Source organism: Leopardus geoffroyi, chromosome B4 (genome assembly GCF_018350155.1).
Source record: "Leopardus geoffroyi isolate Oge1 chromosome B4, O.geoffroyi_Oge1_pat1.0, whole genome shotgun sequence".
NCBI classification, from domain to species: Eukaryota; Metazoa; Chordata; class Mammalia; order Carnivora; family Felidae; genus Leopardus; species Leopardus geoffroyi.
The window spans coordinates 31,751,345-31,769,539 of NC_059341.1; the positions used below are offsets into that span (position 1 = coordinate 31,751,345).

General features: G+C 34.9%; 1 protein-coding gene across 6 annotated transcripts in view; it reads right to left on the minus strand.

Annotated features, from left to right (window-relative positions):
- Nucleotides 1–18,195, minus strand: part of CUL2 (cullin 2) — a 103,253-nt gene that overhangs the window by 40,198 nt on the left and 44,860 nt on the right. For all 6 annotated transcript variants that reach the window (XM_045465530.1, XM_045465529.1, XM_045465525.1 and 3 more), the window contains one exon: nt 13,235–13,317. In XM_045465530.1, coding sequence (XP_045321486.1) covers nt 13,235–13,317 — 83 coding nt within the window. The remainder of the gene's footprint in view (nt 1–13,234; nt 13,318–18,195) is intronic.

Below are 18,195 nucleotides of genomic sequence, written 5' to 3' on the forward strand. Positions count from 1 at the left end.
ACTGTGGCTCAGCCACAACAGGAAGGCCCATGCAGCTTACACAGGGGACACCAATGGAGCACCTGGTTTTGCTGACGAGGGGGGGGATTGTGCTGCAAGGCAATACAGGACTTCTTCTACACAAGTCTACTACTTTCAAGACCAAGCGACACAGCTAACCTACTATATACAGAAACAGAGAGATTTAGACAAAATAAGAATGCAGAGGAATATGCCTCAAATGAAAGAACAAGACAAAATAACAGAAAAAGAGCTAAATGAAATGAAATATTTCTCATAAAGAGTTCAAAGTAATGGTCATTACGATACCTGACTTGAGAGAAGAGTGGATTAATTCAGTGAGAACTGCAACAAAGATACAAAATATTAAAAAGAGTTGAAGAACACAATTAGCTGAAATAAAAAATATACTAGAGGGAATCAACAGCAGATGAGAAAATGCAGGAATGGATCAGTGATCTGGAAGACAGGGTAATGGAAAGCAATCAAGCTGAACAGCAAAGACAAGACAAAACAAAACAAACCTAAAAAAGAGAGAGAGAGAGAGAGAAAGAGAGAGAGAAAGAAAAAAAAAAGAATAAAAAATAAGAATAGGTAAGAATAGGTTAAAAGAACTCTGCAACATCATCAAGAGTAATAATTTCTGTATGACAGGGATCCCAGAAAAAGAAGGAAGAAGAGGTTGGAGAATTTATTTAAAGAAACAATAGCTGAAAATTTCCCTAATCTGAGAAAGAAAACAAACATTCAGGTCCAGGAAGTATAGACAACTCTTAACAAGACACCCAAGGATGCCCACACCAAGACACCTAATAACTAAAATGGCAAAAGTAATGACAATGAGAGAATTTTAAAAGCAGCAAGAGAAAACAGTTATATACAAGGGAAATACTATAAGACTATCAGCTGATTTTTCAGCAAAAACTTTGCAGGCCAGAAGAAAGTGGTACAAGATGTTCAAAGTACTGACAGGAAAAAAACCTACAACCAAGAATACTCTACCTGACAAGGTTATCATTCAGAATTGAAGGAGAGACAAAGAGATTCCCTAGACAAACAGAAGTTAAAACTTATCACCACTAACCCAGCCTTACAAGAAATGTTTAAAGGGAGTTCATTAAGTGGAAAGAAAATAAAGGTATTTAATTTCACATCAATTTAAAAGCAATTATATCTGCAAAAATCAGTCAAGAGATAAATTTAAAAGATGTAAAATATGCTATCATATAAGTAAAATGTGGAGGGAGGGAGTAGAAATTTAATGATTTCACAATGTATTCAAAATTGAGCAACCATCAACTTAATATAGCCTGCTATACACATAAGATATATATGACCTCAATGGTAACCAGAAATCAAACACCTATAGTAGATACACAAAAAATAAAGAGGACAGAATCTAAGCATAACACTAAAGCAAGCCATCAAACCACAAGGGAAGAGAGTGAGAAAAGAAGAACAGAAAAGAACTACAAAAATAACCAGAAAACAACAAACAAAATAATATTTAATAAGTACATACTTATCAGTAATTACTTTAAATATTTATGGACTAAATACTCCAATCAAAAGACATAGGGTAACTAAATGGATAAAAAACCAAGACCCATCTATATGCTGCCTACAATACTCACTTCAGATCTAAAGACACATCATACAGAGTAAAAGTGAAGGGATGGAAAAAAACATTCTATGCAAATGGAAGTGAAAAAAAAGGCTGGAATATAAATACATATATCAGACACAATAGACTTTAAAACAAATACTGTAGCAAGAGACAAAGAAAATCAGTATATAATGATAAAGGGATCCATCAAACAGGAGAACAGAACAAGTGTAAATATCTATGCATCCAACATATGAGCACCTAAATATAGAAAGCAAATATTAACACACATAACAGGAGAAACTGACAGTAATACATTAATAGTAAGGAACTTTAACACTCCACTTATATCAGTTGTTAGATCATCCAAACAGAAAATCAATAAAGAAACAATGGCTTTGAACAACCCCTTAGACCAGATAGATGGACCTAACAAGATACATATAGAACATTCCATCCACAAACAGCAGAATACATATTCTTTTCACATGCATATAGAACATTCTCCGGGACTGATCACATGTTAAGCCACAAAACAAGTGTCAATGAATTTAAGAAGACTGAAATCACATCAAGCATCTTTACCAACCACAATAGTATGAAAGTAGAAATCAATTACAAGGAAAAAAACACTAGGAAAAAACACAAATACATGGAGGCTAAACAACATGCTACTAAACAATCAATGGGTCAACAAAGAAATCAAAGAGGAACTCAAAAAACTCATGGAGACAAATGAAAATAATAGTCCAAAATCTTTGGGACACAGCAAAGCAGTTCTGAGAGAGACGTATACGTTCATACAAGCCTATCTCAAGAAACAAGAAAAATATCAAATAATCAAACCTTACACCAAAAGCAACTAGAAAAATGTGAACAAACTAAGCCTAATGTTAGTAGAAGGAAGAAAATAATAAAAATTAGAGGGGCGCCCGGGTGGCTCAGTTGGTTGGGTATTTGACTCTTGTTTTCGGTTCAGGTCATGATCTCATGGTTTGTGAGTTTGAGCCCCACACTGGGCTCTGTGCTGACAGTGCAGAGCCTGCTTAGAGTTCTCTTTCTACCTCTCTCACTGCCCCTCTCCTGCTTGCTCATGCTCTCTCTGTCTCAAAATAAATAATTTAAACGAAAAGAAAATAATAAAGATTAGAGCAGAAATAACTGGAGACTAAAGAAAAAACAAGAAAACACCAATGAAATCAAAAGCTGGTTCTTTGAAATATAAACACAACTGATAAACATTTAGCCAGACTCATACAAAAAAAAGGGGGGGGTGCTCAAATAAATAAAATCAGAAATGAAGGAGGAAAGATAACAACCCATACCAGAGAAATACAAAGAATAAGAAACTACCACTAACAATTACATGCCAATAAACTAGACAACCTAGAAGAAATGGATAAATTTCTAGAAACATACAATCTCCTAAACTGAATCAGGAAGAAATAGAAAATCTGACCAGACCAATTACTAGTAATGATAATGAATTGGTAATCGAAAAACTCCCAACAAACAAAAAGTCCAGGACCAGATGGCTTCCCAGGCAAATTCTACCAAACATTTAAAGAAGACTTAACAATGATCCTTCTCATACTATTCCAAGAAATAGAAGAGGAGGGAACACTCCAAATTCATTCTACAAAGTCAGCATTACCCTGACATCAAACCAAGACAATCACTAAAAAACAAAACAAAAACAAAAAGAACAAAACAAAAACTACAGTCTAATATCCCTGATTAACACAGATGCAAATATCCTCAACAAAGTATTAGCAAACCACATTCAACAATGCATTAAAAGAACCATTCAACACAATCAAGTAGGATTTATTCCAGAGATGCAAGAGTGGTTCAGTATTCATGAATCAATCGATGTGATACCTTACATTAACAAGAGGAAGGATAAAAACTATATGATCATCTCAACAGATAGAGAAAAAGCATCTGACAAAATACAACATCCATTCATGATAAAAGCTCCCGACAGGGGCAACTGAGTGGCTCAGTAGGTTAAGCGTCAGACTCTTTGATTTCAGCTCAGGTCATCATCTCACAGTTCGTAGGTTCTAGCCCCACATTGGGCTCTGTGCTGACAGCATGGAGCCTGCTTGGGATTCTCTCTCTCTCCCTTCTCTGCCCCTCCTCTGCTGTCTCTCTCTCTCAAAAATAAATTAATAAACATTTAGTAATAAAAAAACAAAAAACCCGACAAAGTGATTTAGAGAAAACATACCTCAGTATAATAAAGGCCATATATGAAAAACCCACAGCTAACATCATATTCAATGGTGAAAACCTGAAAGCTTTTCTTCTAAGATCAGGAACAAGATAAAAATGTCCACTCTTACAACTTTCATTCAACATAGCACTGAAGTCCTAGCTGCAGCAATCAAACAAGAAAAAGAAATAAAAGGCATCCCAATTGGTAAGAAAGAAGTAAAATTGTCACTATTTGCAGATTAGGAACAAGACAAAAATGTCTACTCTCACAACTTTCATTCAACATAGCACTGGACGTCCTAGCTGCAGCAATCACACACAAAAAAAGAAATAAAAGGCATCCAGATTGGTAAGAAAGAAGTAAAACTGTCACTATTTGCAGATGCTATGATACTATATATAGAAGCTAAAAATCCCACCAAAAAACTATTAGAACTAATAAATGAATTTAGTAGGCTTGCAGGATACAAAATTAATATACAGAAATGTGTTTTGTATACACTAATAACACAGAAAGAAATTTAAATTTTTTTGAAGTTTATTTTTGACAGAGAAAGACAGAGTGCGAGAGAGGGGGTGGGGGGTGCAGAGACAAAGAGAGGGAAATACAAAATCTGAAGCAAGCTCCAGGCTCTGAGCTGTCAGCACTGACCCCAACAACCCTGACGCGGGGCTCAAACTCATGGACCGTGAGATCATGACCTGAAGTTGGACGCTTATTTAACCAACTGAGCCAACCAGGCGCCCCAAGAAATTTTTTAAAATTTCTACTTGTAACTATACCAAAAAGTATAAGATGTCTAGAAATAAATTAACCAAGGAGGTGAAAAACCTATACTCTGAAAACTGTAAGATATTGATGAAAAGAACTGAAAATGACATAAACAATGTTCATGGATTGAATAAATCACTACTGTTAAAATGTCCATACTACCCAAAAGGAATCTACCAATTCAATGCAATCACTACCAAAATACCAATAGCAGTTTTCACAGAACTAGAATAAGTAATCCTAAAATTTGTATGGAACCACAAAAAACCTCGAATAGTCAGAACGATCTTGAGAAAGAACAAAGCTGGAGGTATCACAAACCCAGATTTCAAGATATACTACAAAGCTGTAGTAGTCCAAATAGTATGGTACATAAACAGCCATATAGGGCAATAGAACACAATAGAGAGCCCATGCTTCTGTGGTCAATTTATCTATGACAAAGGAGGCTAGAATATACAATGGGGAAAAGATGGTGTCTTCAATAAATGGTGTTGGGAAAACTGGACAGCTACATGCAAATAAATGAAACTGGGGCCAGTTTCTTTTACCATACACAAGAATAAAGTCAAAATGGCTTAAAGACCTAAATGTGAGAGGCGCCTGGATGGCTCAGTTGGCTAAGCATCTGACTTTTTGGCTCAGGTCATGATCTCACAGTTCATGAGTCTGAGCCCTACGTCAGGCTCTGTGCTGCCAGCTCAGAACCTGGAGCCTGCTTTGGATTCTGTATCTCCCTCTCTCTCTGTCTCCCACTCGTGCTCTGTCTCTCTGTCTCTCAAATATAAAATAAACATTTAAAAAATTCTTAAAAAAAAAAAAGACTTAAATATGAGACCTGAAATGATGAAACTCCTAAAAGAAAACACAGGTGGTATCAGTGTTAACAATATATTTATGGATATGTATCCTCAGGCAAGGGAAACAAAAGCAGTAAGAAACTATTGGGACAACACCAAAATAAAAAGCTTTTGCACAGCAAAGGAGACCATCAACAAAACAAAAAGGCAACCCAGTGAATGGGAGAAGTATTTGCAAATGATATATCCAAGAAAGGATGATATCTAGAATACATCAAGAACTTCTACAACTCAACACCAAAAAACCCAAAAAATCCAATTAAAAAACAGGCAGAGGATTTGAATAGACATTTTTTCCAAAGAAGATGTACAAATGGCCAACAGACACATGAAAAGATTCTCAAGTCACCAATCATCAGGAAAATGAAAATCAAAACCACAATGAGATATCACCTCACATGAGTCAGAATGGTTAGTATCAAAAAGACAAGAAATAGCAAATATTAGTGAAGATATGGAGAAAAGGGAATCCCCATGCACTATTGATGGTAATGTAAATTGGTACAACCACTGTGGAAAACAGTATGGATGTTCCTCAAAAAGTTAAAAATAGAACTATCATATAATCCAGTAATTCCACTAGTGAGTATTTACTCAAAGAAAATGAAAACACACATTCAAAAAGATATGGGCACCCCTATGTATATATAACATTATTTGCAGTAGCCAAAATATGGAAGCAACCCAAATAGCTACTGATAGATGAATGGATAAAGAAGATGTGGTGTATATATACAGTGGAATATTACTCAGACATAAAAAAAAAAATGAGATCTTGCCATTTGTGAGAACATGAATGGACCTAAAGGGTATTATGCTAAATGAAATAAGTCAGACAGAAAAAGACAAATGCCACGTGATTTCATTTATAGGTAAAATCTGTAAAACAAAACAAGTAACAACAAAAAATTCAGACTCTTAAATACAGAGAACAAACTGGTGGATGTCAGAGGGGAGGTGAATAGGGGAGATAGGCGAAATAGGTGGGGGAATAAGAGACATAAACTTCCAGTTATAAAATAAATAAGTCACGGAGATGGAAAGTACAGCATAAGGAATACAATCAATGATAATGTAATAATGTATGGTTACAGATGGTGACCACACTTAATCATGATGAGCGCCGAGTAATGTATAGAATTGTCAAATCACTATTTTGTACGTCGGAAACTAACATGTCAGCTATACTTCAAAATAAAATAAAGGCAAAAGGTTATTTTGTGAATGTGCAAAAAAAAAAAAAAAATCTTCTTACAAAGAAACCCTAGACGCAGATGGTTTTGCAGGGAGTTTTACTAAACATTGAAAAATTTTACAGAAACTCTCCTACTCAAAAGAAAAAGATGGAATAGTTCCTAATTCAACCTACAAGAATGAGCCTAATACCAAACCCAGACAAAGACATTATGAGAAAGAATAATTATAGGCCCATTCCACTCATGGATATAGATTCAAAATTCTAAACAAAGTATTAGTAAATCAAATGCAGCCATGTTATAAAATTATTACAGACAACAACCAACCTGGGTTTTATTCTAGTTATATGAGGATAGTTTAATATTAGAAAATTCATAAATGTAACCCACCATACTAAAAGATTAATAGAAAAAAAACTTTATCTCTCAATAGAATCATTAGTCATTTTATACAATCCAACACCAAATTCAAATTAACTTCATCATTCTGATTAAGAGTATCTAATAAAAAGCTAAAGGAAGCATCATTTTAAATAGGGAAATGTTACATATGTAACCTTTAAAATCAGGGGTGAGACAAAGATGCTCATTATCCATCACTCCTCTTCAACACTGCTGTGGAGGTCCTAGCCAATGAGGTGCTGTGTGTGCACAGGCTAGTGCACGTGTGCGCGTGCGCAAATACACACACACACACACACACACACACACACACACACAAGGGAAGCAAAACTATCATTTACAGATTATGACAGCTGACATAGAAAGCACAAAAATGAGCACAAATTATTAGACATAACCTTTTTTTTGGGAAAAGAAGCTACAAATGACGGAAGTTAACACGGAGGCTAAATGTTAAGATTTATATATTAAAGAGCCTGTTGTATTTCAATATACTAGCAGAAAACAAATAGAATGCATAATTACACAGAACAAATTTTTTCTAACAGTATCAGAAAATACCAAGTATCCTGAAATAAATCAAAGGAGTGAAGAACCTTTATAGATATATTTATAAAAACTTAGGAGACATTAAAGAAGGCATTAAAAATAGCAGATATGTTCATGAATAGGAAGATTTAATACAGTAAAGATGTAAATTCCCTCCAAATGAACTTATATATTCAATTGAATTTAAATCCTACAAAAAATTTATTCTAGGCAACTTATAATCACCTTTACAAAATATGACCAGGATCTGTGCAAAAAAAAAAAAAAAAAGTAAAGGGGGGCACCTGGGTGGCTCAGTCAGTTAAATGTCTGACTTCAGCTCAGGTCATGATCTCAGTTTGTGAGTTCGAGCCCCGCATTGGGCTCTGTGCTGCCAGCTCAGAGCCTGGAACCTGCTTCAGATTCTGTGTCTCCCTCTCTCTCTACCCCCCCCCCCCCCCGCTCACACTCTGTCTCTCTCTGTCTCTCAATAATAAATAAACGTTAAAATAAATAAATAAATAAAAAATAATAAGCGTTAAAAAAATTTAAAAAAAAAAAAGTAAAGGGCCTTATGAAAAAGTAAAGGGCCAAATAACAGCAAGAACACTTCTAGCTTATGGAGGGCAAGTCTGTCTGACCAGATATCAAGACTTATTATGCTATAATAATGAACAGAGTAAGATATGGGCCAAAGACAGACAAACAAATGGAACAGAGCCCTGGTATGGAACCACACTTGTAGGAAAACTTTGGTATCTAACAGAGGTATGATGTCAGAACAGAAAGTAGGAAGAATTAAAAAAAAAAAAAAAAAAAAAAAAAAGGAGCAGGGAGCCTTGGTGGCTCAGTCAGCTAAGCGTTGAACTCCTGCTTTTGGTTCAGGTCCTGATCTCACGGTTTATGAGATCAAGCCCAAGCTCAGGCAGCACACAGCCTGTTTGGGATTTTCTCTCTCCTTCTTTCCCTGCCCCTCCCCTGCTCATGCTCTCTCTCTCTTTCTCTCAAAATAAATAAATTTTAAAAAAAGGAGCTATAAAGTTAAAATTTTTTTCTCATTTGTCACTTAAACTCTTGTCTTTGTTTCTGATTATGCAACAGAAAGGATACTAAAGTCATGATTGTTTTGCTGCTGAATTATAATGTCAGAATAAATAAAAACTTTTCCAATTCAACAAACATTAAGCATAGAGACTTATTTCATGCAATCTGCCAAATGATTCTCTTAGGGAAAAAGAAATCTGCCATATAAATGCTAAGGCAGCAATTCTGATCCTAGGAATCCATAAACCTTCTAAAACGTACATAAAGTTTTGTGTGCATATGCATATTGAGTATTTTTATGTGGGGAGGCTCTAAAGCTTTCATCATCTTCCTAAAGGAATATAAAGTTTCCACAAAAAATAAATATAACCACTGTACTTAAATAAACAAATATTTAAGTACAATCAAACTATTCTCAGTAGTTACTTATGAAGAGAAGAAAGTTACAGCTAAAAGGAAGAAAACAGGGATATTCACATATTATGTGCCACTTAAACTTAAAAAAATTTTTTTAATTTTGAAATAATTACAGATTCACAGGAAGCTGCAAACATAACAGAAAGCAGTCCTGGACATGTTCACCCAATTTTCTCCAATGGTAACATCTTACGTAACTATGGCACAATGTCAAAATCAGGAAATCAACATTGATACAACCTATAGACCTTATTCAGAATTTGCCAGCTTTAACACATAATCATTTGTGTATATTTGTATTTATGTAATTCTATGAAACTTTATCACATACCTAGATTCATGTTACTACCACCATATTCAAAATATACATCTACTGTATCACCATAAAGCAACTCCCTCATACTTATAGCCTCATACCAACCACTAATCTATTCTAATTTCTAAGAATATATTATTAGGTATTCGTAATACTTCTGTAAATTCCCCCAATGCATGTACATATGTGTGTGTAATACTGTATGTAGTACAGTATGTAGATATATACATATGCACATCCATATAAACAAATGTACACACAATCTTAAATGCATAGAAAATTTTTTCAGAAAATACTTTAAATCCTTAATAGTGATTTGCTTTAAATAACAGTATTGAAGGTATTAGGGGAAAAATGAAGGCCTTCTAATTTTTTTTAACTTTCTATATATTTTTAATTGTGTACAACCAACATATTTTATAATTTTTTTTGTAGAGCAATACTTTTAAATATCCCTTGTGTAAACTTTTCACTGGCCAGATTTAAGAAACCATTAGTTCACAGTAATTTTTTTTTTTAATGTTTATTTTTGAGACAGAGAGAGACAGAGCATGAACGGGGGAGGGTCAGAGAGAGAGGGAGACACAGAATCTGAAACAGGCTCCAGTCTCTGAGCTGTCAGCACAGAGCCCTACGTGGGGCTCGAACTCACAGACCGCGAGATCATGACCTGAGCCGAAGTCGGATGCTTAACCAACTGAGCCACCCAGGCACCCCTATTCTTTAGACACTTATAGAAAATTCCTAGGAATGCAGGGGTGATTACAGGAAAGGAAACTAAATAAGCTGATAGGAAATCAAATTTGTAATATGCTCTGCTAAACTGTAAGTTTAGTGGAGCTCTTTCCAAAAAGAAGTTGTAGGTACATATAATAAAATACCTCTCTGTTAGCCTTAAATCCTAATTCTCATTCTGCCATGTACTAGTTATGTGACCTGAGTAAGGTGATTGCCTTCGCAAGCCTCATTTTCCCAATTTGTAAATGAGTCTATGATAATATTCACCTTCACATCCTGTTCAGACAAGTTTATCAATGGGGAAATACTTAACACAGCCACTTGTCCATGTAACGGAAGTTATGATATCTGGCCATATTATTTCAAACAACAATGGGTAAAGCAACATAGTGGAAACAATACTAAACAATACTAACAATACTAAAGCAACATAGTAGAAAGACCCAAATTGGAAGTTTCTAGGCATGGACTCTCTTTCCTTAGCTATATCAAATTCAAGAAGTCATTTCTCTCTATTGAAAGTTCAATTTATTTACTTATAAATAAAACTGCCACCTTAAGATCATGCAAAGTACTATGTGTGAAAATACTAGAATACTCAAAGCACTATAAAACTCAAATGTATATAAAAGCTAAAATATTGGAACTGGGAATGAAAGAAATATTCTGTGAATTAAAAAGACAGGCTTAATGGATATAGAGTTGGTAAGTTGGAGATAGGAGCTGAAGAGAAAAAAAAAAAAAAGAAAATAGGGGCTGGAGTCAAATTAGTCTTCTTTGAGTGCCACCACTGATGTCTTCATTTGTAAAATGGAAATGGAAATAGTACCAACATCCCAGCGTGGTGAGGATTAATGGGATAATGCCAGTAAAGCTTTTAGAACACTTCTTGGCACATAGCTCCCATATTTATTATTTGTTGTCATTACTATTTACTGATTTATTATTTATTATTTTAGAAAGCAAGAGAGGGCGCAAGCAGGGGAGATGAGCAGAAGGAGAGAGAGAATCCTAAGCAGGCTCCATGCTCACTACAGAGCCTGATGCAGGGCTTGATCCCATGACCCTGGGCTCATGACCTGAGCCAAAATCAAGAGTCAGACACTCAACCAACTGAGCCACCCACGTGCCCCATTATTGTTATTATTATTATGCCTGAGCTTACTTAGTTGTAAAAGGTGGGATAACACCGAGCTAATAGAGTACACATGAAAAATAAATGAGGTATTAGTAGGGCATGTCAAATAATACTTTTATGGAAGCTGATTATAACAACAAAACTAAAAACAGTTGGCCTAATATCTCTAACCAAATAATCTATGCATCTTTTCCAGAATATCATATACTTGCATTATTTTTCTTATACAGTTAGAAAATTTCTTAAAATCTTCCATCAAATTCATTTTTAACAAGCTAACAATCACACTTAAGAAAATTTACTAGGTTGGGACAAACATATTAAAAGAGACATTTCAAAAAACTAACATTCAGAAAATTTTAACAATATTTTCAATAAACTTTCAATGTAAAATAACTGAATTCCAAGTTAAGAAAAAAGTTAATATTTAATAGAAAAATAAATTATGTTAGAACCTATAAATATTGTTGGGAGTATTCTTTTAATTATAGTTTAGTAGAGAAAAGAGAAGAAAAAAATTGTTCCACCCTACTGCTTTAGTATTGCCTTTTCTCTCCTCACTACCTTTAGAAAAAATGGAATAACGGGGCGCCTGGGTGGCGCAGTCGGTTAAGCATCCGACTTCAGCCAGGTCACGATCTCGCGGTCCGTGAGTTTGAGCCCCGCGTCGGGCTCTGGGCTGATGGCTCAGAGCCTGGAGCCTGCTTCCAATTCTGTGTCTCCCTCTCTCTCTGCCCCTCCCCCGTTCATGCTCTGTCTCTCTCTGTCTCAAAAATGAATAAAACATTAAAAAAAAAAAAAAATTAGGGGCGCCTGGGTGGCGCAGTCGGTTAGGCGTCCGACTTCAGCCAGGTCACGATCTCGCGGTCCGTGAGTTCGAGCCCCGCATCAGGCTCTGGGCTGATGGCTCAGAGCCTGGAGCCTGTTTCCGATTCTGTGTCTCCCTCTCTCTCTGCCCCTCCCCCGTTCATGCTCGTCTCTCTCTGTCCCAAAAATGAATAAACGTTTAAAAAAAAATTAAAAAAAAAAAAAATGGAATAATTAAAAGGGAAGCGACAGGTTTTTAAAACCAAGTTATTAATTGCTACCATCTACTTTCTACTTAGCATTAACAATAAATTTTAAAATATTCCATTACCCTTTTTCGTGGCTTTATGTTTTTCTTTAGTTTTTTTGTTTTTAAGTCCCTTATTTCCCAGTAGGAGCTCACAGAAAGAACAATGCTTTCCTTTTTTTTCCCTCACATAAAAAACTCCATATTTGGGTATTCTTAGAGAAAGCATTTTCAGATGGAGTGGACGTTATCACGTTGCAATTCACTGGTCTAGATAATTCCTACAATATCAGTTCCAATAACCTGATATTTATTATATACACATCTGTATGAGTGACTTTTAGTGCTTTAGGTTCCCCAAAGCTGAAGCCTAGTAAGAATCTTTTAGGCCAGAACGGATGCAAGGATGTTCTATTCTGGACTCCACGGGAAAACTTACTTTGTCTCCAATTCTATTCACAAAGCAATTAGATAAAGTCCAAAACACTGGGTCCTGAGTAAAATGAGAAGCCATTTTCCCATAAACTAACCTCACATTAATAGGCAAGTTACTGATTTAACACTGGGGCTAAGAGGTAACCAACTACCTAGAAAAATCTGTTTTCTTGAATAGGTAGGTTACCCTCATCAGGATTTAAACTGACAGAACATGTTCAAACAATTCAGCACTGCCCTGGAAAATCCAAGAGGGTACCAGGCTTGCAACAACAAATGATAGGTCACTTCCTTCAGGGATTTATTTATTTATTAAGTATATTGGACCAAAGACCTGCCAAAAAAAATTATGAAACAATTTAAAACATTGCCATTTAGATGGAAAATGAGGCTCGTTTAAGTAACACATGGCCCCTGTCTAGTCAACACCCATGCAACGGTACACTATTTGAAACCATTTCAAACAGCAAATTAGAATTGACTCAAGAAGATAAGTATCAGTACTCACTTTTTTATTTCTCGGAGCAGCATTCGGATAAGAATGGTCTGAAGTGGTTCAACCATCAATTTCCTCCACATATCCAATGCTAGCTGCCAGGAAAAAAAATTATCAAGGCTGAACTACTTTTAACATTTGTTAAAATGTTAAAAGACTCTTCAAAGCAAAAATACTCTTTCAAGTATTTATAACCAAAATTTCAAAATTCAAATGAAAACTGAATATGCATAAAAAATAAATTTCTAAGTTATTTATTTATTTTTTTGAAAGAGAACGCACGCAAAAGAGAGGGCAAGCAGGATAGGGGCAGAGGAAGAGGGAAAAAGAATCCTAAGCAGACCCCACACTCAGCACAGAGCCTGAGGCGGGGCTTAATTCCACAACCTAGAGAACCTGACCTCAGCCAAAATCAAGAGTTCGATGTTTAACCAACTGAGCCACCCAGGCGCCGCTAAATTTCTAATTTAAAATGAAAATGACTACCACATCAGACTTGTACAAGAAACAGAATTAAGGTTTTATCATTAACTGAAAGTCTTAAAGACATAATTGATTAGATTTTTATGAAATAGAATTTATTGAATGTTAAATGCCCAGTATTATGGAAAGGCTAAGACTAATAGAAATAAAGGAATTATGTTAAAGTGATTTAGCTGTTGGCTGATTTTTGAAATTACAAAACCTCTCATACAAACATAAAAGGAAGGTCAACTAAAAGAATAATAAAATAAAACATTCTTGTACTCACCACCCAGTTTAAGAAACACAACTTCCACATTACCATTGTACCACATATCCTCCTACTTTCCCCTCAAAGGTTACAACCACCCTGAAATTTGTGTTAAATCATTCCCTTGCTTTATAGTTCTACCAAATGTCTACATGTCCCTATAATATTTTTCTTGTCTTAAGGCCAGTATAGTCAACACACAGTGTCCTATTAGTTTCAGGTGTACAATATAATGATTCAACAATTCTATACATTACTCAGTACTCATCAAAATAAGTGTACTCAATCTCCTTCACCTATTTCACCCAGCCCCCACCCACATCCTCTCTGGTAACCAGTTCTCTGTAGTTAGGAATCTGTTTCTTGGCTTTTTTCTTTCCCCATTTGTTTTGTTTCTTAAATTTCACTTATAAGTGAAATCATACGGTATTTGTCTTTGTCTTATTTCATTTAACATTATACCCTCTAGATCCATCCATGTTGTTGCAAATGACAAGATTTCATTTTTTATGGCTGAGTAGTATTCCATCGTGTGTGTGTGTGTGTGTGTGTGTGTGTGTACCAATTCTTAACCATTCATCTATATTGGTGGACATTAGGGCTATTTCCATAATTAGGCTACTGTAAATAATGCTGCATATACATAGGGGTGCATAGATCTTTTTGAATCTGTGTTTTCATTTTCTTTGGATAAATACCCAGCAGTGGAATTACTGGATCATATTTCTATTTTTAATTTTTTGAGGAATTAAAATTAAATTAAAAAATTTTTAATTTTAACCACTGTTTTCCGCAGTGGTTGCACCAATTTACATTCCCACCAACAGTGCTTGGGAATTCCCTTTTCTCTACATGCTCACCAACATTCACTCTATCTTGTCTTTTTGATACTAGCCATTCTGACTGGTGTAAGGTGATTTCTCATTGTGGTTTTGATTTTTTTCATTTCCCTGATAGTGATTTGAGAATCTCTTCACGTGGCTGTTGGCCATTTGTATGTCTTCTTTGGAAAAAGGTCTATTCAGGTCCTCTGTCCATTTTTTAATTGAATTGTTTGTTTTTTTCGGTACTAAGTTGTATAAGTTCTTTATGTATTCTGGATATTAACCCTTATTAGATATGTCATTTGCAAATATTTTCTCCCATTCACTAGGTTGGCTTTTTGTTTTGTTGATGGTCTCCTTTGCTGTGCAAAAGCTTTTTATTTTGGTATAGTCCCAATAGTTTCTTACTGCTTTTGTTTCCCTTGCCTGAAGGAAACATCCACAAATATGTTGCTAAGGCTGCTGTCCAAGATTTTACTGCCTGTTTTTTCTTTTATGAATGTTATGGTTTCAGGTCTCACATTTAGATCTTTAACTCACTTTGAGTTTATTTTTGTGTATGGTGTAAGAAAGTGGTTGTTTCATTCATTTGCATATAGCTGTCCAGTTTTCACAACACTATTTACTGAAAAGACTCTTTTCTCCACTGTATATTCCAGCCTCCTTTGTCATAGATTAATTGACCACAGAAGTGTGGGTTTGTATGCATGGGCTTTTTATCCTATTCCATTGATCTATGTGTATTTATTTGTCAGTACCATACTGTTTTGATTACTAAAGCTTTGCAATATAGTTTGAAATTAGGAATTGTGATACAGTTTTGTTCTTCCTCAAGATTGCTTTGGCTATTTGAGGTCTTCTGTGGTTCCATACAAATTTTAGGATTATCAGTTCTAGTTCTGTGAAAAGTGTTATTGATATTGTTATTGTAATCCCTAACAATGGGATTACAGTCAATTTGTAGATTGTTTTGGTAACTCCTTGGTTTTTTGTTTTTTGTTACGTTTCTTTATTTTTGAAAGACAGAGAGAGACACAGCACGAGCAGGGGAGGGACAGAAAAAGAGAGACACACAGAATCCAAAGCAGGCTCCAGGCTCTGAGTTGTCAGTACAGAGCCTGACGCGGGCCTCAAACCCACAAACCATGAGATCATGACCTAAGCCAAAGTCGTACACTTAACCGACTGAGCCACTCAGGTGCTCTTAACTCCTTTTGGTTTTAACTGGCATCTTCTTGAGCGAGGCTGGGCATCTTTTTATATTTTTATTGTATGTCTTAGTTTTTTTTTCTGTGAAATGCCCATTCATCTCTTTTGCCCATTATTCTATTAATATTTATCTTGTTTTCAACAAAAACTAGGAGTTCTTAAATACTGTAGAAATTAATCCCTTGACATATATACTGCAATTTGTCACAGTTTTATGACTTAACTTTTGAGTTCTTTTAAAAGTGTTTAGTAAAAATATATTATATTTTAATGTCTCCATTTTATCAATCTTTTCCTTTATTGTTTGTATTTTTCATGTCTTTTAAGAACTTCCCTAGCCTAATGTCAGGGATATGTGTGCTCTTATATTGCCTTCTAAAAGTCTTCAAGTTTTGCCTTCCACATTTAAATTCCAATACATTTTTCCCATAGAGAGTACAAATTATTTCAGTATCAAAAATTGACTGCTCCTCTGTTTCCAACTTAATTGCCTCTATACAGCTATTAGTCTGGTTTTAGCCTCTATTCTGTTTCCCTGGGGTAACTTTATTCTGATCAATTGGTAATTCCATTTCAAATAAGTAAAAGCATCTGCCTTCCCAGAAGGAACATTCTTCAAGTTTCCCCTTATTTTTATATTTTTAAATAGCACCAACAGGGGAAAAACAAAGTGATACAAAAGAAAATGTGATCTTATAGCTGTGGTGGGACAGAAAACTAAAGCCTTTTGAAAGCAAGCTGGTGGTGCTATCAAAATTCAGGATGCTTTGACTTCCAGGTACCAACTCTATGACAATTTCTGCTCATGTACAAAGAGATATATACTTAAATGTTCACTCTCTGAGTGTGAGGTTTGTGTCTATTTTGTTCACTACTGAATTCCTAGCATATAGAAAAGTGCCTGGCACACAAAGGGGTTTAAAAAATACTTAATAAATGAACAAATGAACAATGATATTCACAGTGGTATTTTCAACAAGAACTGTAAACTAAGGAGAATAGTCTAATAAATGATAAATAAATTATTTTATATCCCTATTATAGAATACTGAGCTCTCACAAAAATAAACTTATATGATAAGAACACCTCACGTGGATGGAACTAGAGGGTATTATGCTAAGCGAAATTAGAGAAAGACAAATATCATATGACTTCACTCATATGAGGACTTTAAGATACAAAACAGACGAACATAAGGGAAGGGAAACAAAAATAATATAAAAACAGTGAGGGGGGCAAAAACATAAGAAACTCATAAATATGGAGAACAAACAGAGGGTTACTGGAGGGGGGATGGGCTAAATGAGTTAGGGACATTAAGGAATCTACTCGTGAAATCATTGTTGCACTATATGTTAACTAACTTGGATGTAAATTAAAAAAATAAATGAACAACAACAACAAAAAAGAACACTTAGACACATTAACCAAAAAACAAAACAAAACAAGCAAGAAATACAAGTTCCAAGATATATGGTGTGATATCATTATGGTATATATGCTATGATTCCACTAACATTTAAAATTAAACTGTATGTATAAATATTTACATGCAAATGTGCAGGTAAAATTCAGAAAAGACAAAAACCAAATGGTTTATGGTGATTTCCTCTGGGAGGAGTGAGCTTGACAATGCTGGTGATAAGGGACCATCATTAAAATATTCTTATAACCCTACTAACTAAAGCAACTACTGTTAAGATTTTGTTATTTCCCACTAATCCATTACTCTGCATCCTTTTTCCCCCTGCAGTTTTATTCCTATTAAACATACAATGTGTCCACATTTTTTCATAAAATATTTTCCCCTTTATTAAAGTTTCTATGAAGTATTTTCTATTATTAATTCATCTTTTTGCCTTTATAACAAAATCATATTGTATATATTCTTCTATGTATGATTTTTTACTATTGGATATTGGACATTTGGATTGTCTACCCATTAGTCACCCTTACTAACAATGATTACAAGGAATACTCTTAAACATTTAAACTTTTTTTCCCATATTTATCATTTTCACAGTGCAGATTACTAGACATGGGATTACCTAATTAACAAATATTAAACATTTTAAAGTCTACTGAAAGACGATGACAAATTTCTTTCTAAAAGGATTATTCTAGGGGCGCCTGGGTGGCGCAGTCGGTTAAGCGTCCGACTTCAGCCAGGTCACGATCTCGCGGTCCGTGAGTTCGAGCCCCGCGT